This window comes from Manis javanica, chromosome 2 (genome assembly GCF_040802235.1).
Source record: "Manis javanica isolate MJ-LG chromosome 2, MJ_LKY, whole genome shotgun sequence".
NCBI classification, from domain to species: domain Eukaryota; kingdom Metazoa; phylum Chordata; class Mammalia; order Pholidota; family Manidae; genus Manis; species Manis javanica.
In genome coordinates this window covers 166,612,782-166,639,421 of record NC_133157.1, presented here as the reverse complement: position 1 = coordinate 166,639,421, position 26,640 = coordinate 166,612,782, and the positions used below count along the sequence as shown (strand labels likewise).

At 38.7% G+C, this 26,640-nt stretch overlaps 1 protein-coding gene across 1 annotated transcript in view; it reads left to right on the top strand.

Annotated features, from left to right (window-relative positions):
• Positions 1-26,640, top strand: part of TPD52 (tumor protein D52) — a 277,749-nt gene that overhangs the window by 150,131 nt on the left and 100,978 nt on the right. Inside the window, exon 2 of the mRNA XM_036998061.2 lies at positions 10,273-10,454. Within this exon, the coding sequence (XP_036853956.1) occupies positions 10,273-10,454 (182 nt within the window). The remainder of the gene's footprint in view (positions 1-10,272; positions 10,455-26,640) is intronic.

Genomic DNA, 26,640 nt, shown 5'->3' with positions numbered 1-26,640 from the left:
GGAGTGGAATTCCTGGGTCAAATGGTAGGTCTGTTTTGAGCATTTTGATGCACCTCCATACTGCTTTCCACAATGGTTGAACTAATTAACATTCCCACCAGCAGTGTAGGAGGGTTCCCCTTTCTCCACAGCCTCGCCAACATTTGTTGTTGTTTGTCTTTTGGATGGCAGCTATCCTTACTGGTGTGAGGTGATACCTCATTGTAGTTTTAATTTGCATTTCTCTGATAATTAGCGATGTGGAGCATCTTTTCATGTGTCTCTTGGCCACCTGTATTTCTTTTTTAGGGAACTGTCTGTTCAGTTCCTCTGTCCATTTTTTAATTGGGTTATTTGTTTTTTGTTTGTTGAGGCGTGTGAGCTCTTTATATATTCTGGACGTCAAGCCTTTATCGGATCTGTCATTTTCAAATATATTCTCCCATACTGTAGGGTTCCTTTTTGTTCTATTGATGGTGTCTTTCGCTGTACAGAAGCTTTTCAGCTTAATGTAGTCCCACTTGCTCATTTTTGCTGTTGTTTTCCTTGCCCAGGGAGATACGTTCAAGAAGAGGTCTCTCATATTTATGTCTAGGAGGTTTTTGCCTATGTTTTTTTCCAAGAGTTAAATGGTTTCATGACTTACATTCAGGTCTTTGATCCATTTTGAGTTTACCTTTGTATATGGGGTTAGACAATGGTCCAGTTTCATTCTCCTACATGTAGCTGTCCAGTTTTGCCAGCACCATCTGTTGAAGAGACTGTCATTTTGCCATTGTATGTCCATGGCTCCTTTATCAAATATTAATTGACCATATATGTTTGGGTTAATTTCTGGGGTCTCTAATCTGTTCCACTGGTCTGTGGCTCTGTTCTTGTGCCAGTACCAAATTGTCTTGATTACTATGGCTTTGTAGTAGAGCTTGAAGTTGGGGAGTGAGATCCCCCCTACTTTATTCTTCTTTTTCAGGATTGCTTTGGCTATTCGGGGTCTTTGGTGTTTCCATATGAATTTTTGAATTATTTGTTCCAATTCATTGAAGAATGTTGCTGGTAATTTGAGAGGGATTGCATCAAATCTGTATATTGCTTTGGGCAGGATGGCCATTTTGACGATATTAATTCTTCCTAGCCATGAGCATGGGATGAGTTTCCATTTATTAGTGTCCCCTTTAATTTCTCTTAAGAGTGACTTGTAGTTTTCAGAGTATAAGTCTTTCACTTCTTTGGCTAGGTTTATTCCTAGGTATTTTATTCTTTTTGATGTAATGGTGAATGGAATTGTTTTCCTGATTTCTCTTTCTATTGATTCATTGTTAGTGTATAGGAAAGCTACAGATTTCTGTGTGTTAATTTTGTATCCTGCAACTTTGCTGTATTCTGATATCAGTTCTAGTAGTTTTGGAGTGGAGTCTTTAGGGTTTTTTATGTACAGTATCATATCATCTGCAAATAGTGACAGTTTAACTTCTTCTTTACCAATCTGGATTCCTTGTATTTCTTTGTTTTGTCTGATTGCCGTGGCTAGGACCTCCAGTACTATGTTAAATAACAGTGGGGAGAGTGGGCATCCCTGTCTGGTTCCCGATCTCAGAGGAAATGCTTTCAGCTTCTCGCTGTTCAGTATAATGCTGGCTGTGGGTTTATCATATATGGCCTTTATTATGTTGAGGTACGTGCCCTCTATTCCCATTTTGATGAGAGTTTTTATCATGAATGGATGTTGAATTTTGTCAAATGCTTTTTCAGCATCTGTGGAGATGATCATGTGGTTTTTGTCTTTCTTTTTGTTGATGTGGTGGATGATGTTGATGGATTTTCGAATGTTGTACCATGCTTGCATCCCTGGGATGAATCCCACTTGGTTATGGTGTATGATCCTTTTGATATACTGTTGAATTCTGTTTGCTGATATTTTATTGAGTATTTTTGCATCTACATTCATCAGGGATATTGGTCTGTAATTTTCTTTTTTGGTGGGGTCTTTGCCTGGTTTTGGTATTAGGGTGATGTTGGCTTCATAGAATGAGTTTGGGAGTATTCCCTCTTCTTCTATTTTTTGGAACACTTTAAGGAGAATGGGTATTATGTCTTCTCTGTGACGGATTCTGAGGTAAATCCATCTGGCCCAGGGGTTTTGTTCTTGGGTAGTTTTTTGATTACCGTTTCAATTTGTTTGCTCGTAATTGGTTTGTTTAACTTTTGTGTTTCTTCCTTGGTCAGTCTTGGGAGGTTGTATTTTTCTAGGAAGTTGTCCATTTCTTCTAGGTTTTCCCGCTTGTTGGCATATAGGTTTTCATAGTAGTCTTTAATAATTCTTTGTATTTCTGTGGAGTCTGTCGTGATTTTTCCATTCTCATTTCTGATTATGTTGATTTGTGTTGATTCTCTTTTTCTCTTAATAAGTTGAGGTAGAGGCTTATCTATTTTGTTTATTTTCTCAAAGAACCAGCTCTTGGTTTCGTCGATTTTTGCTTTTGTTTTATTCTTCTCAATTTTGTTTATTTTTTCTCTGATCTTTATTATGTCCCTCCTTCTGCTGACTTTAGGCCTCATTTGTTCTTCTTTTTCCAGTTTTGATAATTGTGATGTTAGAGTAATCATTTGGGATTGTTCTTCCTTCTTCAAGTGTGCCTGGATTGCTATATACTTTCCTCTTTAAGACTACTTTCGCTGCGTCCCACAGAAGTTGGGGCTTAGTGTTGTTGTTGTCATTTGTTTCTATATATTCCTTGATCTCTATTTTGATTTGTTCATTGATCCATTGATTATTTAGTAGCATGTTGTTAAGCCTCCATGTGTTTGTGAGCCTTTTTGTTTTCTTTGTAGAATTTATTTCTACTTTTATACCTTTGTGGTCTGAAAAGTTGGTTGGTAGAATTTCAATATTTTGGAGTTTACTGAGGCTCCTTTTGTGAGCTAGTATGTGGTCTATTCTGGAGAATGTTCCATGTGCACTTGAGAAGAAAGTATATCCTGTTGCTTTTGGATGTAGAGTTCTGTAGATGTCTATTAGGTCCATCTGTTCTAGGGTGTTGTTCATTGCCTCTATGTCCTTACTTATTTTCTGCCCGGTGGATGTATCCTTCGGGGTGAGTGGTGTGTTGAAGTCTCCTAAAATGAATGCATTTCAGTCTATTTCCCTCTTTAGTTCTGTTAGTATTTGCTTCACATATGCTGGTGCTCCTGTATTGGGTGCATATATATTTAGAATGGTTATATCCTCTTGTTGGACTGAGCCCTTTATCGTTATGTAGTGTCTTTCTTTATCTCTTGTTACTTTCTTTGTTTTGAAGTCTATTTTGTCTGATATTAGTACTGCAACCCCTGCTTTCTTCTCACTGTTGTTTGCCTGAAGTATGTTTTTCCATCCCTTGACTTTTAGTCTATCCTTATCTTTGGGTTTAAGGTGAGTTTCTTATAAGCAGCATATAGATGGGTCTTGCTTTTTTATCCATTTTATTACTCTGTGTCTTTTGATTGGTGCATTAAGTCCATTTACATTTAGGGTGACTATTGAGAGATATGTACTTATTGCCATTGTAGGCTTTAGATTCGTGGTTAACAATGGTTCAAGGTTAGCTTCTTTAGTATCTTACTGCCTAACTTAGCTCGCTTATTGAGCTGTTATATACACTGTCTGGAGATTTTTTTCTTCTCTCCCTTCTTATTCCTCCTCCTCCATTCTTCATATTTTTTGTGTTTTGTTCTGTGCTCTTTTTAGGGGTGCTCCCATTTAGAGCAGTCCCTGTAGGATGCCCTGTGGAGGTGGTTTGTGGGAAGCAAATTCCCTCAGCTTTTGCTTGTCTGGGAATTGTTTAATCCCGCCATCATATTTATATGATAGTCGTGCTGGATACAGTATCCTTGGTTCAAGGCCCTTCTGTTTCATTGCATTAAGTATATCATGCCATTCTCTTCTGGCCTGTAGGGTTTCTGTCGAGAAGTCTGATGTTAGCCTGATGGGTTTTCCTTTATAGGTGACCTTTTTCTCTCTAGCTGCCTTTAAAACTCTTTCCTTGTCCTTGATCCTTGCCATTTTAATTGCTATGTGTCTTGGTGTTTTTCTCCTTGGATCCTTTCTGTTGGGGGTTCTGTGTAATTCCATCGTCTGTTCGATTATTTCCTCCCCCAGTTTGGGGAAGTTTTCAGCAATTATTTCTTCAAAGAGACTTTCTATCCCTTTTCCTCTTTCTTCTTCTTCTGGTATCCCTATAATACGAATATTATTCCTTTTGGTTTGGTCACATAGTTCTCTTAGTGTTTCATTCTTGGAGATCCTTTTATCTCTCTCTATGTCACCTTCTATACGTTCCTGTTCTCTGGCTTCTATTCCTTCAATGGCCTCTTGCATCTTATCCATTCTTCTTATAAACCCTTCCAGGGATTGTTTCACTTCTGTGATCTCCTTCCTGACATCTGTGATCTCCCTCCGGACTTCATCCCACTGCTCTTGCATTTTTCTCTGCATCTCATCCCATTGCTCTTGAATTTTTCTCTGCATCTCTGTCAGCATGTTCATGATTTTTATTTTGAATTCTTTTTCAGGAGGACTGGTTAGGTCTGTCTCCTTCTCAGGTGTTGTCTCTGTGATCTTTGTCTGCCTGTAGTTCTGTCTTTTCATGGTGATAGAGATAGTGTGCAGAGCTGGTACAAGTGACCGCTGGAAGAGCTTCCCTTCTTGTTGGTTTGTGGCCTTCCTCACCTGGGAGAATAGCAACCTCTAGTGGCTTGTGCTGTGCAGCTGTGTGCAGACAGTGCTTCTGCTTCCTGCCTGGTTGCTATGGGGTTTATCTCCGCTGTTGCCATGGGCGTGGCCTGGCTGGGGCTGCTCCTCCAAAGTGGTGGAGCCCCGTTGGAGGGGGAGCGGCCGGGAGGCTATTTATCTCCGTAAGGGGCCTCTGTGCTCCCTGCTGCCCAGGGGGTTAGAGTGCCCAGAGATCCCCAGATTCCCTGCCTCTGGTCTAAGTGACCTGTCCTGCCCCTTTAAGACTTCCGAAAAGCACTCTCCAAACCAAAACAACAACAGCAACAATGAGAGAGGGAACAGAAAAAAAAAAAAAAAAAGGAAAAAACACGTGATTTTTTTTTGTCCTCAGGCACCGGTCCCAGGCACCCGCTTAGTGGTCCTGCTGCCCTACCTCCCTAGCACCAGGGTCCCTGTCCCTTCAAGGCTTCCAAAAAGCACCCGCCCACTGGTCCCGCAGGGAAAACCACATGATATTCTTTGTCCTCAGGTGCCAGTCCCAGGCACCCGCTCACCAGTCCCGCTGCCCTGCCTCCCTAGCACCAGGGTCCCTGTCCCTTTAAGGCTTCCAAAAAGCACTCGCCAAAAAGAAAAAAAATGGGGGAAAAGCGCGTGATTTCCTCCGTCCTCAGGTGCCGGTGTCAGGCACCCACCCACCGGTCCCACAGGGAAAAATGCGGGATATTCTTTGTCCTCAGGCGCCAGTCCCAGGCACCCTCTCACCAGTCCCACCGCCCTGCCTCCCTAGCACCGGGGTCCCTGTCCCTTTAAGGCTTCCAAAAAGCACTCGACTAAAAGAGGGAAAAAAAAACGGGAAAAATGCGCGATTTCCTCCGTCCTCAAGTGCCGGTCTCAGGCACCTGCCCATTGGTCCCGCAGGGAATAACGCGGGATATTCTTTGTGCTCAGGCGCGGGTCCCAGGCACCTGCTCACCGGTCCCGCCACCCTGCCTCCCTAGTAACGGGGGCCCGTCCCTTTAAGGCTTCCAAAAAGCGCTCGCCAAAAAAAAAAAACCGCTCCGGTTTCTTTCCACCCGCCGGGAGCTGGGGGGAGGGGTGCTCGGGTCCCGCTGGGCCGGGGCTTGTATCTTACCCCCTTTTTGCAGGTGTGGATGTGGTCTGGATGTTGTCCTGTGTCCTGTGGTCTCTATTTTAGGAATATTTTTCTTTGTTATATTTTCATAGCTCTATGTGTTTTTGGGAGGAGATTTCCACTGCTCTACTCATGCCGCCATCTTGGCTCCGCCCCCCTCTTGACTTTTAGTCTGTGCATGTCTTTGGGTTTGAGGTGAGAGTTTCTTCTAAGAAGCATGTAGATGGGTCTTGCTTTTTTATCCATTCTTTTACTCTGTGTCTTTTGATTGGTGCATTCAGTCCATTTACATTTAGGGTGAGTATTGAAAGATATGTACTTGTTGCCATTGCATGCTTTAGATTCGTGGTTACCAAAGGTTCAATGTTTGCTTCTTTAGTATCTTACTGCCTAACTTAGCTCACTTATTGAGCTGTTATATACACTGTCTGGAGATTCTTTTCTTCTCTCCCTTCTTATTCCTCCTTCTCCATTCTTTATATGTTGGTTGTTTTATTCTCCTTCTCTATTCTTTATATGTTGGTTGTTTTATTCTGTGCTCTTTCGTGTTTCCTTTAACTGCTTTTAGTGGGTAGTTGATTTTATTTTTTCCTTTTAGTCAGTATTTGGTTGGTCTGTTTTCTTTGCTGTGATTTTATTTTCTCTGGTGACATCTGTTTAGTCTTAGGAGTGCTCCCGTCTAGAACAGTCCCTATAAAATACCTTGTAGAGGTGGTTTGTGGGAAGCAAATTCCCTCAACTTTTGCTTGTCTGGGAATTGTTTAGTCCCTCCTTCATATTTAAATGATAATCGTGCTGGATACAGTATCCTTGGTTCAAGGCCCTTCTGTTTCATTGCATTAAATATATCATGCCATTCTCTTCTGGCCTGTAAGGTTTCTGTTGAGAAGTCTCATGATAGCCTGATGGGTTTTCCTTTATAGGTGACTTTTTTCTCTCTAGCTTTCTTTAAAACTCTTTCCTTGTCCTTGATCTTTGCCATTTTATTTATTATGTGTCTTGGTGTTGTCCTCTTTGGGTTCTTTCTGTTGGGAGTTCTATGTATTTCCGTGGTCTGTTTGATTATTTCCTCCCCCAGATTGGGGAAGTTTTCAGCAATTATTTCTTCAGACACTTTCTATCCCTTTTTCTCTCTCTTCTTCTGGTACTCCTATAATACGGATATTGTTCCTTTTGGATTGGTCACACAGTTCTCTTAATATTGTTTCATTCCTGGAGATCCTTTTATCTCTCTCTGTGTCAGCTTCTATGCGTTCCTGTTCTCTGGTTTCTATTCCATCAATGGCCTCTTACATCTTATCCATTCTGCTTTTAAATCCTTCCAGAGTTTGTTTCACTTCTGTAATCTCCTTCCTGCCATCTGTAATCTCCCTCCAGACTTCATCCCTTATCTCTTGTATATTTCTCTGCATCTCCATCTGCATGTTTATGATTTTTATTTTGAATTCTTTTTCAAGAAGACTGGTTAGGTCTGTCTCCTTCTCTGGTGTTGTCTCTGTTATCTTGGTCTGCCTGTAATTTTACCTTTTCGTGCTGATAGAGATAGTTTCCAGAGCTGGCTTGAGTGACAGCTGGAATAACTTCCCTTCTTGTTGGTTTGTGGCCTTCCTCTCCTGGGACAGTAGCGACCTCTAGTGGCTTGTGCTGAGCAGCTGCATGCAGAAAGAGCTTCTGATTCTTGCCTGGCTACTATAGAGTTTATCTCCACTGTTGCTGTGGGTGTGGCCTGCCTCGGGCTGCTGCTCCGATATGGTGGAGCCGTGTTGGAGGGGCAACGGCCGGGAGGCTGTTTATCTCTGTGAAGGGCCTCCGTGCTCCCTGCTGCCCAGGGGTTTAGAGTGCCCAGAGTTCCCCAGATTCCCTGCTACTGGACTAAGTGTCCCTGGACGCTTCCGTCCGGCGGTGGGGTCCCTGTCCATTTAAGATTTCCAAAAAGCACTCACTTTTCTTTGTCCCAGCCGCAACGTCTGGAGGGACATGCTCACAGGTCTTACTGTCCTATTTCCCTAGTTTCCAGCACCCCACGCATGCACTGTGTCTGCGCTCTGGTGCGGATGGCTGGGTCTGGGCCTTTAGCAGTCCTGGGTTCCCTCTCCTTCTCTTCTCCAACTCCTTACCTCCTGCCAGGAGCTGGGGTGAGGGGCGCTCTGTGCCTGCCGGGCCGAGGCTTGTATCTTACCCCCTTCGCGAGACACTGTGTTCTCGCAGGTGTGGATGTGGTCTGGATGTTGTCCTGTGTCTTCTGGTCTCTCTTTTAGGAACAGTTTTCTTTGTTGTATTTTCAAAAATATATGTGGTTTTGGGAGGAGATTTCCCCTGCTCTACTCACACCACCATCTTGGCTCCCCCCCCTCTTCCCTCTCCCCCTTTGTTTTTTTAGTATTTGTTTTATACTGTAGGTGCTCCTGTGTTGGGTGCATAGATATTTATAGTGGTTATAGCCTCTTGTTGGATTGACTCCTTTATCATTATGTAATGTCCTTCTTTGTCTCTTATGACTTCCTTTGTTTTGAAGTCTATTTTGTCTGATACAAGTACTGCAACTCCTGTTTTTTTCTCCATATTAGTTGCATGAAATATATATTGATTGACTTTCAAGTGTCAAAATAACCTGGCATTTCTTATAAGAATCCCAGTTGGTCATGATGTATTATTCAGCTTAGATGCTGCTGGATTAAAATTTTCTAATATTTTTCAAAGATTTTTGTGTCTATATCCATGAGAATATATTTGTCTATAACTTTTGTGTATAATGAGAGTCTAGTTTTGGTGTCAGGGTAATCGTGAACTTATAAAATGAGTTGTGAAATGTCTTGGAAAATTTTGTGAATAACATAAGAAATCCTATCTGAAATCATATCCTCACCCTTGTTAGCATTCAAGTAGTATTCGTATCTATACCATGTACAATTGACACGAATGCTTTATATTTAATATCACACCAGGTTGTTCTAATGAGTCTTGATCCATAGGCACAGAGAAAACGATATTAATTTCCATATGCCTATTGCATACCTATGACATGCTCATTAGAGTATATCTTCTGAATATAGTTTCTCTTTTGCAATTACCTTGCTAAGATAAATGGGAAGGAAGTGGGGAAGAGAGGGGTGGAGGTAAATGGAAATGGCAAAAACTATTTCCAGTCTTTAAAGAAGAGAGGACAGGGATGTGAGAGGGGAGTGAGACCATGTTTAAGAAGCAATGCTTATTCTTATTAGCACACATAATGTAGGGGGGGTCATGGGGAAGGCAGTATAACATGGAGAAGACAAAGTGACTCTATAGCTTCTTACTATGCTGATGGACAGTGACTGTAATGGGAGGGTGGATTTGATAATATGGATGAATGTAATAACCACAGTGGTGTGCATGTGCAACCTTTATAAGATTGTATATCAATACCATAATGAAAAAAATAGTCCATAACAGGAGCTCCTATTTAGACTGCTAATTGAAGAACTCTTAACCGCTTTTATCTTAATGTTTTTTTCAATTTGTATTAAAAGAAGAGTCACTCTAGCTAAACCTGAATTTAAGGCACTTTCTTACAGATGATCACGACAGATCATAAACTCTAGAGACTGAGAGCTCTCTGATATAAAAAGGGTCTATGCAGTCAGATAAGGACTGAGTCCTGGGACAGTCAGTCTCTGCTTTCCAGAAGCAAGGCAAGTTCACTGAAACAACTCATCCACCAGGCTCAGTTACTAGGGGCTCATGGAATAGAAAGTTCTCTAAATTTACATTGGCTACAGACAAGAAAGGTGGGCTAATGCGAGGCAGGGAGAGTCCCACAGTAGGTGGTCTGCAGAGAAGGCTTGTGGGCTTGTTGCTGATGATAGTCAGACACTGGCCATGCCCAAGGGGCCTGCAGTGGTCTTTATGGACCTTCTAGATGATTGTTAAAATGACTTCATCCAGGATTGTGGAGTTTCTCTTTAGCTCTTACTTGGGCCTATTAACTGATGATCTTCCCTTGTCTTTCTTCCTCTTTCTCTGGCCCTAATGTCACTTAATTTAGTCCATTTCAGAATTTTCCCTTCTCAGTCCATAACAGGAATAATGTCAGTTGCCTTCTGGGATGCCCTCCTCAAGGACTCAGACTCTGATGCCTGCCCTCCACCCCCATGCTGGGAGGCTTTATCTAAGGACATGGCTTATGTTGCTGACAGTCTAGATTCCACTCTGGGCTACCACATCCAAGGCATCCCCAACCAAGCCTACTTTTCTTTGATTCCTCTTCAAGAAGGAAAGAAAGGAAGGAGTAGTTCAAGAGTATGTCTGGCTTTTTAAGGCAAAGTTCCATTAAAATATTTTTTATTATCACTACAAAATATAAATATATAGCAAATTGGCTTTCTAACATTTCCCCTGTATGATTTTATTGTGCCTGCCATATGATACCTTTGTATTGAATTATGTGCATATAAATTTCTCTTTTCATGTTCAGGACTCTGGAAGAAATTCGGAATCCTTTGCATCTATGCTGAGACGTTGTCCTCTTATACAGATGGGACCTGCCATGGATAAACTAGTCATTGGACGAATCTTTCATGTTGTGGAGGATGATCTTTATATAGATTTTGGCAGCAAGTTTCATTGTGTATGTAGAAGACCAGAAGTGGATGGAGAGTAAGTAGAATTGTTTCCAAGTGATTTAAGAGTGCTCATAAATACTGAAACATCTCAGAAGTATTATTATACTTTAGTTGGTGATTTTTGAAATGAAAGAATTTATACTGTTTCTCTTCATAATGTGAGTTGTCAACTTAGGCTGTATTTATGTCTTCCCAAAGCAGTGAGAGCAGTTTTGGGAAAGATTTGAATATTCATCCTTATAGTAAACCGTTCCATACTATAAAACTAAAGCCAGCTTTGTAGTAATGCATGCTGCTCAGGCCACTTTGCATGTAAATTTTTTTGCCTCTTCCTCTTTTCCACAGTCTCAGAGATGCTTCCCCTTTCCATTCTTCATGCTCATTTCTCTTATTCCACCAAATCTGACGGTTTATCATATTCTTTTCTTGTTATTTTGCATCTACTCTCAGGATTACAATTTTTTCTGTTGTACTGTATAAAAATTAATTCTGTTTGTAGACTGTGTACATAAAGATATATGTGAATATAAATATTCATTGGGAAACCACTGAGGTGGGAGAGGGAGGAGTAGAATATCAAGAGTGAAAAGAGAAATGAAGCAAAGATTCTGAGATTGGAAAACCATAGTAAACAGGTAGAAATGATTTTTTTCCATTGGTTTTTAATGTGCACAGTTTTTAGATTTCAATATTTCTAGTTTCTGGATGCATCGTGTAGTCCATTTAATTGGCAATGTTTTTTAATTCTTAATACAAAAATTAAGGTGAACCTAGTAATCAACAGCATTTTGGGATGAACTTCAGTGATTAAAACATTTGTGTTGTTTAAGAATGTCCCATATTGTAAAAATGAAAAAGGAGAGAGTCTACTCTAGTTCTAAGAGAGTAGTTTTAAGAATGGATTGCCCTTCGCCAAGTGCTCTGGATATCTAAATGTCCAGTTGACAACTGGGATCAACCAGTTAGGAGACGTGAGCTCATTCTACCTGATTATCTGGGGTAGACGTGTGCTGGAGTCACATTGCACCAGCTTGTAGGAGCTGACTGCACATGTTGTGTCACCTCTGTGCCTAGTGCTATAGTGGTAGTGTCTTACACCACAGAAAGTGGGAAATCAGGTCCTTTTTTTAGTGGAGAGGTAGTGGCTCAGGCATGGCTTGCCTTGGTACAGCTTAGTCAGAAACAGAAAATTGTCTAAGTAGGATGTGCTTGTCAATCCAGATTTAATACTGTAATCTGTATCTATCATGTAATGGGCTAATGAAGGGATTGAATAGATAATGTATGTAAAAATTTAGAACAGTGACTGGCATAAAGTAAACAGATACTACTATCATCTGAAATCCTAGTGATTTAGGGTTTTTGTCATCTAATGATAACATGGCTGAAGAATTCCTACTGAGAAGGTTTTCTGCAGGACACACATAAAGATATGTGGTTCTAAAGTTATCCTTCAAGAGAGGCATCCTAAGCTCTTGAGTACTGTCAGCAGGGGTTGTAACAGATCATTTTTCATTAATAGAAAATACGTCAGTAATTTTAAAATGAAGTACTATTTCATACAAAGAAATCCGCTCATCTCTTCTCTACACTTGACAAGCTTTGCAGCATGTACAATGGATAGCATGGGCCCAGTTGCAGTGATCACCCTTATTCTTACAAGTGGACCTAACATGCACCTGGAATATCAGATATTGACTTTATAAAGATAGATATTTACAGGTAGCTCTGCTGAATTACAAATATTTCACCTACTCAAATTTATTATAAATTGCAAATGCCAATGATACCCATCTTTCTTCATATTTGTGGATATAATTTTGTTTATGATATTTCTTTCATGGGTTTTTATTTATTGGTAGATACTCTTTTGTGTGTACTGTTCTTTTCTTCCCCATTTTATTAAATTTCAAATATCAACTTTGTCATTATGTTATGTGCTTGAGCATAGTATTTCACAGCACCTTAGAGATCTAGAATTTCTGATTTGATTCTCATTCCTTATTAACTGAACCACAGAATGTTAAATATCAGTATTTGTGATTAGCTATTTCTCTATTCAGTGCTATGATTTGAATTTATTTTATGTATAGTATAGCTTTAAATGATTAAATACTAGAATTTGTTGCAACATCTATTAAGTTCATTTTTTATTGTGAACTATGCATCTACCACATAAGCACACATTCTATTACAGAAATTACTATGTAGTTGAAACCCCCATCTCCATGTGTACTCCTCCCAATGAAACAGTCTATTTAACAAAAGTGTTTTGTGGAGATAGAGGTGGCTCAAATTCTCCAGTCTATGGAGCAGTTACTATATTAGAACCTTTTTCATAGACTTAGGAGAGTTAAATGCCTGCATCTCTTTTTTTGGTAGTTCTCTGCAGTGTTTATCTTTCAACTGCTGCTTACATCTATCTGCCCAGTATCCATTCATTCTCATAAGGTACCCATTAAGTTTCTAAAACATTCACAAAATTGAGGATCATGAAGAGGGAGGAACCATATTGATGTTTATTTGTTTGTTCATTCATTTGTCCATTTATTCATTCATTCCTTTGTTCACTTTTTTAACAAACACTGGACCTCTTTGGTTTAGCAGGCATGGTTTTAAGGGCTGTTAAGACAAATTAGCTCTATGCTTTCATGAACTTATTCTCTTGGGGCTTCGAAGGGGGAATAGATAGTAAACCAGCACACAAATCACTTTTTAAAATTGGTAATTACATGAGTGAAAAAGGATACTCTGGTGACAAAATTTCTGCTGAGTAGAAGGTAACAGTAGTCAGAGAAGGCTCTTGACCTCTACCTCTTTTGCTGAAAGTCTGAAATGCCCTCTGAATGCCTTTTTTTTTTTTTTTAATGATAAACAAAAGTCAAGGCTGAAGCTTCATTTTCCTCCAGTTCTACAGATTGGTAATATTATTTCTAACAATATGCTAAAGGGACTAGTTAATAGTTAAAATCAGTGAAGATTTAACCCGAATAATTTGATTACTTCTTTTCTCTCCCCTTATGGCTACATGCATCAAACAACAGCTTTATATCTACATACATTGTTTAGAAGCTTTCTAACTTAACTAATTCCTTATTGTCCAGTATTTAATTTATCATGAAAAGGTTTATGCTCTTCACAGAATAGTTATTAAATATCTTGAGTTCTATATGTACACATGTTTAGATTCTTCCCAACATTCTTCTCTAGGTCTCTTATAGCTGCATGTCACTTATGCTTTGAAAGGATTGCAGGAACGTGTCAGATCAGCATAATTACTGTTCCAGTTCCTTTGCCTTTCTACCTCATATCCAAACAAAATTTGTGAGTGGGAAATATTTTATTCAAATCCTACCTGTTGTCTTTATCATTGGTGGAAGGAAGATAACGCCAAACGGAAAAGTAGTGAGATCCAGCTAGGTCTCTGGTCTTCCCCTTGTCATACCTACAAGTTTGCATTACATGACCCGATAGAACACCTACTGGGCTGGACATGTTTGTTCTCTACCTCCATGAAGTCGGGCCTCTGCCTCAGGAGATTCTGGGAGGCTGCATCTCAATAATGGCAGATCTTCCTGCTTTGATACATTTATTTAAGTAATGTAAATAAGATATGTTTACATAATTTGTTCATCATTGATCAGCCTGACCTTTTTCAATCCCTTTTGGGAATCTTTTTTTTCCTTTCCATTTCAACTCTTGTGTGGTTGAAGCTATTCCACTTTAGACAATTTAATGATTAATTAAATGCAATGAAAAAATAACTGAAAACATTTGCTAAACTGGGTATTTCACTAAGTTTAACTTTTTAATTATTTTAATAAGTTTAATGGCATTTCAAACTTAGAGCAACTGATAAAAATCAGAAATCATTTTGGTTGGCTGAATACTCTAGCTAAGTAACACCTTTTAATAAGTTCTATAACTTTTTTTAATACTCATTTTTTATTACAGCTTTCATTTTTTTATTGAGCTATAGTTGATAAATTGGTTTCAGATATACAAGAGTGATTTGACAGTTAATATAACCTAGCTAAATGCACACCATGGTAAGTGTAGTGACCGTCTGTCAGCATACAAAGAAAATATAATTGGCATTATGCCCTATTCTATACTCCATCCCTGTAACAAATTTATTTTGTAATTTGAAGTTTGCACCTCTTTGTTCTCCCTTTACCTATTATGCCCAGTCCCCCATCCCTCTTCTTTGGCAACCACCAGTCTGTTAACGGAACTGGTTTCAACTTTGTCCCAAAAAGTGCTAGAGTTCTGCAAAAAGGCTTCAGAGACAGAGGGGCAGTTAGGCCCTACTTTCAGGACAGTTCTGGGAACATTTTACTTAAATTGTGGGTGAAGAGTGTTGGTGAGTATATCTAATGCAAAAGAAAATCAGTTTGAAAAACACTTTTAAATGAAAAATTCATTCTAGAAAGACATTACATTAATAGGGACATTCATAGTATAGCCTATAGTATTTAAACATGAACAACAGTATTGTGATCTACTTAGATTTGCAAAATAGAAATATTCTAAGTGAATTCAGGTATTTGGAGATGTGGATGGTATCTAATTCTTCCTGTACCAACCTGAAAAGTTTTAACTATTGTATTTTTTTCTTTCATATCAACTATGACTTGAAATCAGAAATCAGATTATGACAAATCAAAATGACTCTGACATTAACATCTTTGGCAGTTATCACTGAGTCAACTGACTTGCTAAATTAATTCGCATTCTCTTTTATAAAAGCTCCTGATTGATACTAATACTATGTGGAAATTTAGAAATTAGTGAACCTCTACTCAACCTAGGTACTTTTGCTTCTTCTAGCTGAACTATATTTATAGCGAAAGCTGGTTATGTTTGTTCCAAAACCTATTTATATTATGGCTAAGTAATTTATTTGATTATTGCATAAATAACAATATGAGTATGGAAAGGGATTTTGTTCTAATTTTTATGTCTTGTAAAGACTCCATAAAGGAGAGATTTTTTAAAAAAACAAACTTGGTATTAAATCAGTTTGAGCAAGTAAACCATAACCATAAAGATTGGGGAAAATATTCATAAGAGAATATGGAAGGAATCCTTTTCGAATGTCTCTGTCCCTGTTTTACACTGAAGTGACTGAAGTGACTGACTCTGGCAATCCCAGACATTGCAGTATGGGTATCGACTATGTAAAGATACCAGTGCAGCTTTCCAGTGTGGGGACCTCTACTCAGCGAGAAGGCCCAGCCCTGGATCAGAATATTTGCAATAATTGTTTAGTTAATGTCTTTACAGTGTATGTGTATACTTTTGAAAAATGAGTTCTCATTTGACCTACTTTTGCTTGAAGTGGCCTATGAGTCAGAGAGCTTCTACTGTGACTTAAAAATATAAAGCACTTTTCCCATCATGTGAACCTGCTTGCCCTTTCCTTTAGGTATTTGTTTCTTGTATCATTAGTGCAGCACACAGTTTCACAAAATTTGGCCTAGTGTGGATTAAGATGGTTGCCTTTCCATATCCCCAATCTGATAATCATAATAGTAGGTTTTTGAAAGCCTGCATTGGCACTTTATTTATATTGTCTGATTTATTTCTCACAGGAAGCACAGAAAGTAGAAGATATTAACCCCATTTTCCAAAGGAAGAAAATGAGTTTCTGAGCATAAATAATGTGCTGTAGTCATACATCTGGTAATTAACAAGGCAGAGACCCATACCTAAGGGTGTGTGTATCCAGTGCCCATGAATGTTCTTTTCATTCTACTGTGCTGCCGTCTAAATCCTACAACATAGTCACTGAAGTGTTATTAAGAACCTCCTAAAACATTCTCGTATATGAACCAGTTTCATACCAGAGACCCTAAAGGCAGTGTGGCAGTGAAGCTCTGTGGATGTCTGTTAAAGAATGGTAAGTAGCTCTTAGGATAGCCTTGGTTATGTTGTCCATGTGTGGTAGGTTTGGGTAGTGTCAGTGCTAATAAGTTTATGACCGGTGGATCGAGCCTTTGCTTCCGAGTGAATGTGTATTGTAATTATGGTGAGACCTATAGTCACAGGAACTGGTTAATGTCTGACAATGATTAGTAGCTTAGAGTCAGCATGCCTGGTGTTATTTGGGATTGATTTATATAAAAAAAGTTTATTTTGAAAGTAGAAAGTTGACTCTATACATGTAATACTTAATTTTTAATTATTTGATTCTTTTTATAAACTAGGTCATCTACTTTCTTTCAACTTTGTTAGACCTAATGTAGCTTAACCTTTTTTTGTGTTTTTGATGACTCAAGGTCACAATTACAGCATTAATTTCTGAGTTGTGTCATAATTCAAATATACAGAATTATTGCTTCTTAGCCATGTAACCCCAGTTCTGTCGTTTCTATGTTTCATCTTTGTGTGTCATCTTTCATTTTCTGCTGTTGTGCCTGTGTCTGCATTTTTAGCTTAACTTCTTAATCTTCTTCCTCTAATATTTGGATGCCTGGGAAATTGGTCATGGAATTTGGTGTGCTTAAAATAAGAACAACTTATGTTTGAGTAAGGACCTCACAGCCTCTTCTGTAAGTAAAGTGTATGTACTTTAGTACATGGACTTCAACATGTATTTTGACAGCTCTAAATTCCTCTTCCTTAATTCTTATTGGGTTCTGTGGAGACTTGATGTCACCAGATAACTAATTTGTGATATGTGAAGTGTAACCGGATTGGGGTCTTGCCTGTGTTGACTGCCTGTTCACTGATGCTCTTCATAGGGTTTGTCACATACCAAAACAGTGTTTGTTGAACCAGTCAAGGTGCTGAGTGTCTTGGACATGAGCAGTTATTGTGGTTGAGACTTTAACACTTCCAGTAGGAACAGTAGTGAAAATAAGATAGGATTATTGTATCTCAAATACTATTTGAGATGGTGCCATTTCTTTTTTTTTTTTTTTATTTTGATATCGTTAATGTACTATTACTTGAACAACATTATGGGTACTAGACTCCCCCATTATCAAGTCCCCCCCACATACCCCATTACAGTTACTGTCCATCAGCATAGTAAGATGCTATAGAATCATTACTTGTCTTCTCTGTATATACTGCCTTTCCCATGTCCCCAACCCGTTACATTATATGTCCTAATCGTAATACCCCATGTTCCCTCTAACCCTCCCTTCCCACCAATCCTCCCCAGTCGCTTTCCCTTTGGTAACTGTTAGTCCATTCATGGGTTCTGTGATTCTGCTGCTGCTTTGTTCCTTCAGTTTTTTCTTTGTTGTTATAATCCACGGAAGAGTGAAATCATTTGACACTTGTCTTTCTCCACCTGGCTTATTTCACTGAGCATAATACCCTCTAGCTCCATCCATGTTGTTGCAAATGGCAGGATTTGTTTTCTTCTTATGGCTGAATAATATTCCATTGTGTATATGTACCACATCTTTATCCATTTATCTACTGATGGACACTTAGGTTTCTTCCATTTCTCGGCTATTGCAAATAGTGCTGCGGTAAACATATGAGTGCATGTATCTTTTTCAAACTGGGCTGCTGCATTCTTAGGGTAAATTCCTAAGAGTGGAATTCCTGGGTCAAATGGTATTTCTATTTAGAGTTTTTTGAGGAACCTCCATACTGCCTTCCACAGTGGTTGAACTAGTTTACATTCTCACGAGCAGTGTGGGAGGGTTCCGCTTTCTCCACATCTTCGCCAACATTTGTTGTTGTTTGTCTTGGATGGTGGCCATCCTAACTGGTGTGAGGTGATATCTCATTGTGGTTTTGATTTGCATTTCCCTAATGAATGGCGATGTGGAGCATCTTTTTGTGTGTTTGTTGGCCATGTGAATTTCTTCTTTGGAGAACTGTCTTTTCAGATCCTGTGCCCTTTCTTTTATTGGATTATTTGCTTTTTGTTTGTTGGGGTGGGTGAGCTCTTTATATTTTTTGGATGTCAACTCTTTATCAGATCTGTCATTTACAAATATATTCTACCATACTGTAGGGTACCTTTTTGTTCTATTGATGGTGTCATTTGCTGTACATAAGCTTTTCAGCTTGATATAGTCCCACTTGTTCATTTTTGCTTTTGTTTTCCTTGCCTGGGAAGGTATATTCATGAACAAGTCACTAATGTTCACACCCAAGAGATTTTTGCCTATGTTTTTTTCTAAGAGTTTTATGGTTTCATGACTTACATTCAGGTCTTTGATCCATTTTGAATTTACTTTTGTATATGGGGTTAGACAGTGATCCAGTTTCATTCTCTTACATGTAGCTATCCAGTTTTGCCAGCACCATCTGTTCAAGAGACTATCATTTCCCCATTGTATATCCATGGCTCCTTTATCGAATATTAATTGACCATATATGTTTGGGTTAATGTCTAGAGTCTCTAATCTGTTCCACTGGTCTGTGGCTCTTTTCTTGTGCCAGTACCAAATTGTCTTGATTACTATGGCTTTGTAGTAGAGCTTGAAGTTGGGAAGTGAGATCCCCGCCACTTTATTCTTCTTTCTCAGGATTGCTTTGGCTATTCGGGGTCTTTGGTGTTTCCATATGAATTTTTGAACGATTTGTTCCAGTTCATTGAAGAATGTTGTTGGTAATCTGATAGGGACTGCATCAAATCTGAATATTGCTTTGGGCAGGATGACCATTTTGATGATATTAATTCTTCCCAGCCAGGAGCATGGGATGAGTTTCCATTTGTCAGTGTCCTCTTTAATTTCTCTTAAGAGTGTCTTATAGTTTTCAGGCTATAGGTTTTTCACTTCCTTGGTTAGGTTTATTCCTAGGTATTTCATTCTTTTTGATGCAGTTGTGAATGGAGTTGTTTTCCTGATTTCTCTTTCTATTGGTTCATTGTTAGTGTATAGGAAAGCTACAGATTTCTGTGTGTTAATTTTGTATCCTGCAACTTTACTGTATTCCAATATCAGTTCTAGTAGTTTTGGAATGGAGTCTTTAGGTTTTTTTATGTACAATATCATGTCATCTGCAAATAGTGACAGTTTAACTTCTTTACCAATCTGGATTCCTTGTATTTCTTTGTTTTGTCTAATTGCCGTGGCTAGGACCTCCAGTACTATGTTAAATAACAGTGGAGAAAGGGCATCCCTGTCTTGTTCACGATCTCAGAGGAAAAGCTTTCAGCTTCTTGCTGTTCAATATGATGTTGGCTGTGGGTTTATTGTATATGGCCTTTATTATGTTGAGGTACTTGCCCGCTATACACATTTTGCTGAGAGTTTTTATCATGAATGGATGTTGAATTTTGTCATGCTTTTTCAGCATCTATGGAGATGATCATGTGCTTTTTGTCCTTCATTTTGTTGATGTGGTGGATGATGTTGATGGATTTTCGGATGTTGTACCATCCTTGTATACCTGGGATGAATCCCACTTGGTTGTGGTATATGATCCTTTTGATACATTTTTGAATTCGGTTTGCTAATATTTTATTGAGTATTTTTGTATCAACGTTCATCAGGGATTGGTCTGTAATTTTCCTTTTTGGTGGGGTGTTTGCCTGGTTTTGGTATTACAGTGATATTGGCTTCATAGAATGAGTTTGGGAGTATTCCCTCCTCTTGTATTTTTTGGAAAACTTTAAGGAGAATGGGTATTATGTCTTCTCTGTATGTCTGATAAAATTCCGAGGTAAATCCATCTGGCCCAGGGGTTTTGTTCTTGGGTAGTTTTTTGATTACCACTTCAATTTCTTTGCTGGTAATTCATTTGTTTAGATTTTGTGTTTCTTCCTTGGTCAGTTTTGGAAGGTTGTATTTTTCCAGGAAGTTGTCCATTTCTTCTAGGTTTTCCAGCTTCTTAGCATGTAGGTTTTCATAGTAGTCTCTAATAATTCTTTGTATTTCTGTTGGGTCGTGATGTTTCCTTTCTCATTTCTGATTCTGTTGATTCTTTTTCTCTTAATAACGCTCGCTAGAGGCTTATCTATTTTGTTTATTTTCTCGAAAAACCAGCTCTTGGTTTCACTGATTTTTTTCTATTGTTTTATTGTTCTCAATTTTTTTTATTTCTTCTCTGATCTGTATTATGTCCCACCTTCTGCTTACTTTAGGCCTCATTTATTCTTCTTTTTCCAATTTTGATAATTGTGACATTAGACTATTCATTTGGGTTTGTTCTTCCTTCTTTAAATATGCCTGGATCGCTGTATACTTTCCTCTTAAGACTGCTTTTGCTGCGTCCCACAGAAGTTGGGGCTTTGTGTTGTTGTCATTTATTTCCATATATTGCTGGATCTCCATTTTAATTTGGTCGTTGATCCATTGACTATTTAGAAGCGTGTTGTTAAGCCTCCATGTGTTTGTGAGCTTTTTTGCTTTCTTTGTACAGTTTATTTCTAGTTTTATGCCTTTGTGGTCTGAAAAGTTGGTTGGTAGGATTTCAATCTTTTGGAATTTACTGAGGCTCTTTTTGTGGCCTAGTATGTGGTCTATTCTGGAGAATGTTCCATGTGCACTTGAGAAGAATGTGTATCCTGTTGCTTTTGGAAGTAGAGTTCTGTGGGTGTCTATTAGGTCCATCTGTTCTAGTGTGTTGTTCAGTGCCTCTGTGTCCTTACTTATTTTCTGTCTGGTGGATCTGTCCTTTGGAGTGAATTTTGTGTTGAAGTCTCCTAAAATGAATGCATTGCAGTCTATTTCCTCCTTTAGTTCTGTTAGTATTTGTTTTATATATGCTGGTGCTCCTGTGTTGGGTACATATATATTTATAATGGTTATATCCTCTTGTTAGACTGAGCCCTTTATCATTATGTAATGTCCTTCTTTATCTTTTGTTACTTTCTTTGTTTTGAGGTCTATTTTGTCTGATACTAGTACTGCAACACCTGCTTTTTTCTCCCTATTGTTTACGTGAAATATCTTTTTCCATCCCTTGACTTTTAGTCTGTGCATGTCATTGGGTTTGAGGTGAGTCTCTTGTAAGCAGCATATAGATGGGTCTTGTTTTTTTATCCATTCGGTGACTCCATGTCTTTTGATTGGTGCACTCAGTCCATTTACATTTCGGGTGATTATTGATAGGTATGTAGTTATTGCCATTTCAGGCTTTAGATCTGTGGTTACCAAAGGTTCCAGATTAGTTTCCTTACTATCTTAGAGTTTAACTTAACTCACTTCGTATGCTGTTACAAACACAATCTAAAGGTTCTTTTCTATTTCTCCTCCTTTTTCTTCCTCCTTCATTTTTTTATGTATTAGGTATCAAATTCTGTACTTTTTGTCTATCCCTTGATTGACTTGGGGATAGTCAATTTAATTTTGCATTTGCCTCACAATCAGCTGCTCCACCCTCCCTACCATGATTTTACTACCTCTGGTGACAGCTATCCAACCCTAGGAACACTTCCATCTATAGCAGTCCCTCCAAAATAGACTGCAGAGATGGTTTGTCGGAGGTAAATTCTCTCAGCTTTTGCTTATCTGGAAATTGTTTAATCCCTCCTTCAAATTTAAATGATAATCTTCCTGGATAAAGTAATCTTGGTTCCAGGCCCTTCTGCTTCATGGCATTTAATACATCATGCCGCTCCCTTCTGGCCTGTAAGGTTTCTACTGAGAAGTCTGATGTTAGTCTGATGGGCTTTTCTTTGTATGTGATCTTATTTCTGCCTCTGGCTGCTTTTAACAGTCTGTCCTTATCCTTGATCTTTCCCATTTTAATTACTATGTGTCTTGCTGTTGTCTTCCTTGGGTCCCTTGTGTTGGGGGATCTGTGGATCTCCATGGCCTGAGAGACTATGTCCTTCCCCAGATTGGGGAAGTTATCAGCAACTACCTCCTCAAAGATACTTTCTATCCCTTTCTCTCTTTCTTCTTCTTCTGGTATCCCTATAATGCGAATATTGTTCCGCTTGGATTGGTCACACAGTTCTCTCAACATTCTTTCATTTTTAGAGATCCTTTTTTCTCTCTGTGCCTCAGCTTCTTTGTATTTCTCTTCTGTAGTTTCTATTTCATTTATTGTCTCCTCCACCGTATCCAACCTGCTTTTAATACCCTTCATCGTGTTCTTTAACCATTGGATCTCTGACCTGAATTCATTCCTGAGTTCTTGGATGTCTTTCCATACCTCCATTAGGATGTTGATGATTTTTATTTTGAACTCCCTTTCAGGCAGAGTCACGAGGTCCATATCACTTAAATCTTTCTCGGGAGTTGTATTAACAATTTTGCTCTGGACAAGGTTCCTTTGGCATTTCATGTTTGTATATGGCACCCTCTAGTGTCCAGAAGCTGTAGTCTCTGGAGCGGCTCAGTCCCTGAAGCAATGTCAAGGGTCGCAGGGGAGCGGTACTGGTGCCTGGGGGTAGGAAAGAGCTGTTTCCCGCCTCCTGGCTGGCTGCTGTGCCTGTCTCCACTGCCTGAGCCAGTGGGCCGCTCACACAGGTATAAGTTTTTGTTACAGAGCAGCCAGATATGGATCCCTGATTTCCGCAAGCAGCCGGAATCCCAGTCTCCCCAGGAACTCTGCCTGTATTAACTTTCCAACCCAGTAGTCATGCAAGTATCATGAAAGCACCATGAAATGTAGGTTTGTGCTCCCAGAGCAGATCTCTGAGCTAGGTATTCAGCAGTCCCAAGCCTTTCACTCCCTCCCTGCTCCGTTTCTCTTCTTCCTGCTGGTGAGCTGGAGTGGGAGAGGGGCTCTGGTCCTGCAGAGCCACAGTTCTGGTACATTTTCCCATTCGCTGAGGTCTGCTCTTTTCTTCAGGTGTGTGCAGTCTGATGCCGCCCTCTTTCCTGCTGCCCTCTCAGGATTAGTTGCACCAATTAAATTTTCTAATTGTATCCCGTTTTAGGAGGAAGCCTCTGTCTCTCATCTCACGCTGCCATCTTTCTTTTCTAACAGTTTTATGGTTTCATGACTTACATTCACGTCTTTGATCCATTTTGAGTTTACTTTTGTGTATGGATTTAGACAATAATCCAATTTCATTCTCTTACATGTAGCTGTCCAGTTTTGCCAACACCAGCTATTGAAGAGACTTTCATTTCCCCATTGTACATCCATGGCTTTCCTTTATCATATATTAATTGACCATATATGCGTGGATTTATATCTGGACTCTTTGGTCTGTTCCGCTGGTCTATGGGTCTGTTCTTGTGCCAATACCAAATTGTCTTGATTACTGTGGCTTTGTAGTAGAGCTTTAAGTCAGGGAGTGTAAGTCCCCCTGCTTTATTCTTCCTTCTCAGGATTGCTTTGTTTATTCAGAGTCTTTTTTGATTCCATATGAATTTTAGAACTATTTGCTCTAGTTTATTGAAGAATGCTGTAGGTATTTTGATAGGGATTGCTTTGCATCTGTAGATTGCTTTGGCAGTATGGCCATTTTGAAAGTATTAATTCTTCCTAGCCAAAGATTGGGATGAATTTCCATTTATTAGTGTTCTCTTTAATTTCTTTTAAGAGTGTCCTGTAGTTTTCAGAGTATAGGTCTTTCACTTCCTTGGTTAGGTTTATTCCTAAGTATTTTATTCTTTTCGATGCAAGTGTGAATGGAATTGTTTTCCTGATTTCTCTTTCTGCTAGTTCATCGTTAGTCTATAGGAATGCAACAGATTTCTTTGTATTAATTTTGTATCCTGCAACTTTCCTGAATTCAGATATTAGATCTAGTAGTTTTGGAGTGGATTTTTTAGGGTTTTTTATGTACCATATCATGTCATCTGCAAACAGGAACAGTTTGACTTCTTCCTTGCCAATCTGGATGTCTTTTATTTGTTTGTGTTGTCTGATTGCCGTGGCTAGGACCTCCAGTACTATGTTGAATAAAAGCAGGGAGACTGGGCATCCTTATCTTGTTCCCAATCTTAAAGGAAAAGCTTTCAGCTTCTTGATGTTAAGTATAATGTTGGCTGTGGGTTTGTCATATATGGCTTTTATTATGTTGAGGTACCTGCCCTCTATACCCATTTTGTTGAGAGTTTTTATCATGAATGTATGTTGAATTTTGTCGAATGCTTTTTCAGCATCTATGGAGATGATCATGTGGTTTTTGTTCTTTTTGTTGATGTAGTGGATGATATTGATGGATTTTCAAATGTTGTACCATCATTGCATCCCTGGGATGAATCCCACTTGATCATGATGGATGATCTTTTTGATGTATTTCTGAATTCAGTTTACTAATATTTTGTTGAGTATTTTTGCATCTATGTTCATCTTGGATATTGGTCTGTTATTTTCTTTTTTTGTGATGTCTTTGCCTGGTATTGGTATTAGAGTGATGTTGGCCTCATTGAATGAGTTTGGGAGTATTCCCTCCTATTCCAGTTTTTCAAAAACTTTGAGGAGGATGGGTATTAGGTCTTCACTAAATCTTTGATAAAATTCAGCAATGAAACCATCTGGTCTAGGCATTTTGTTCGTAGGTAGTTTTTTGATTACCAGTTCAATTTCTTTGCAGGTAATTGGTCTATTCAGATTTTCTGTCTTCCTGGGTCAGCTTTGGAGTGTTGTATTTTTCTAGGAAGTTGTCCATTTCTTCTAGGTTATCTAGTTTGTTACCATATAATTTTTCATAGTATTCTCTCATAATTCTTTGTATTTCTGTAGTGTCCGTGGTGATTTTTCCTTTCTCATTTCTGATTCTGTTTATGTGGGTAGACTCTCTTTTTTCCTTGATTAGTCTGACTAGGGGTTTATCTATTTTGTTTATTTTCTCAAAGAACCAGCTCCTGCTTTCATTGATTCTTTCTTTTGTTTTATTCTTCTCAATTTTATTTATTTCTGCTTTAATCTTTATTTTGTCCCTCCTTCTACTGACTTTGGGCCTCATTTGTTCTTCCTTTTCTAGTTTCATTAATTGTGAGTTTAGACTGTTCATTTGGGTTTGTTCTTCTTTCCTGAGGTATGCCTGTATTGCAGCATGGCCTTTGCTGCATCCCATAGATTTTGTGTTGTTGAGTTATTGTTGTCATTTGTCTCCATATATTGCTTGATCTCTGTTTTTATTTGGTCATTGATCTATTGATTATCTAGGTGCATGTTATTAACCCTCCATGTGTTTGTGGGCATTTTCATTTTCTTTGTGTAATTTATTTCTAGTTTCATACCTTTGTTCTCTGAGAAGCTGGTTGGTACAATTTCAACCTTTTTAAATTTACTGAGGGCCTTTTTGTGGCCTAGTATAGGATCTATTCTTGAAAATGTTCCATGTTCACTTGAGAAGAATGTGTATGCTGTTGCTTTTGGATGGAATGTTCTGTAGATGTCTGTTAGGTCTGTCTGTTCTAATACATTGTTCAGTGCCTCTGTCTCTTTACTTATTTTCTGTCTGGTTGATCTGTCCTTTGAAGTGAGTGGTGTGTTGAAGTCTCCTACAATGAATGTATTGCATTCTGTTTCCCCCTTTAATTCTGTTAGTATTTGTTTCACATATGTAAGTGATCCTGTGTTGGGTGCATACATACTTATAATAGTTATATTGTCCTGTTGGCCTGACCCCTTATCATTATGTAGTGTCCTTCTTTGTCTCTTGTGACTTTATTTGTTTTGAAGTCTATTTTGTCTGATACAAGTACTGCAACTGCTGCTTTTTTCTCCCTTTTAGTTGCATGAAATATCTTTTTCCATCCCTTTACTTTCAGTCTGTGTATGTCTTTGGGTTTGAAGTGAGTCTCTTGTAGGAAGCATATAGAAGGGTCTTGTTTTTTAATCCATTCAGTGACTCTGTGTCTTTTGATTGGTGCATTCAGACTATTTACATATAGGGTGGTTATTGACAGGTATGTACTTGTTGCTATTGCACGCTTTAGATTTGTGGTTACCAAATGTTCAAGGGTAATTCCCTTAGTATCTAACAGTCTAATTTAACGCACTTTGTGTGCTATTACAAACACAACCTAAGGGTTCTTCTTCTTTGTTTTTTCATCCTTTTTCTTCCTCCTCTATTCTTTGTATGTTATGAATCATATTCTGTGCTCTTTGTCTATCCCTTGGGTGACATCTATTTAGCCCTAGGAATACTTCCATCTATAGGAGTCCCTCCAAAATGCACTGTAGAGGTGGTTTGTGGGAGGTCAATTCTCTCAACTTTTTATCTGAAAATAGTTTAATCCCTCCTTCAAATTTAAATGATAACTTTTCTGGGTATAGTATTCTTGGTTCAAGGCCCTTCTGCTTCATTGCATTAAATATATCATGCCACTTCCTTATGGCCTGTAAGGTTTCTATTGAGAAGTCTGATGATAGCCTGATGGGTTTTC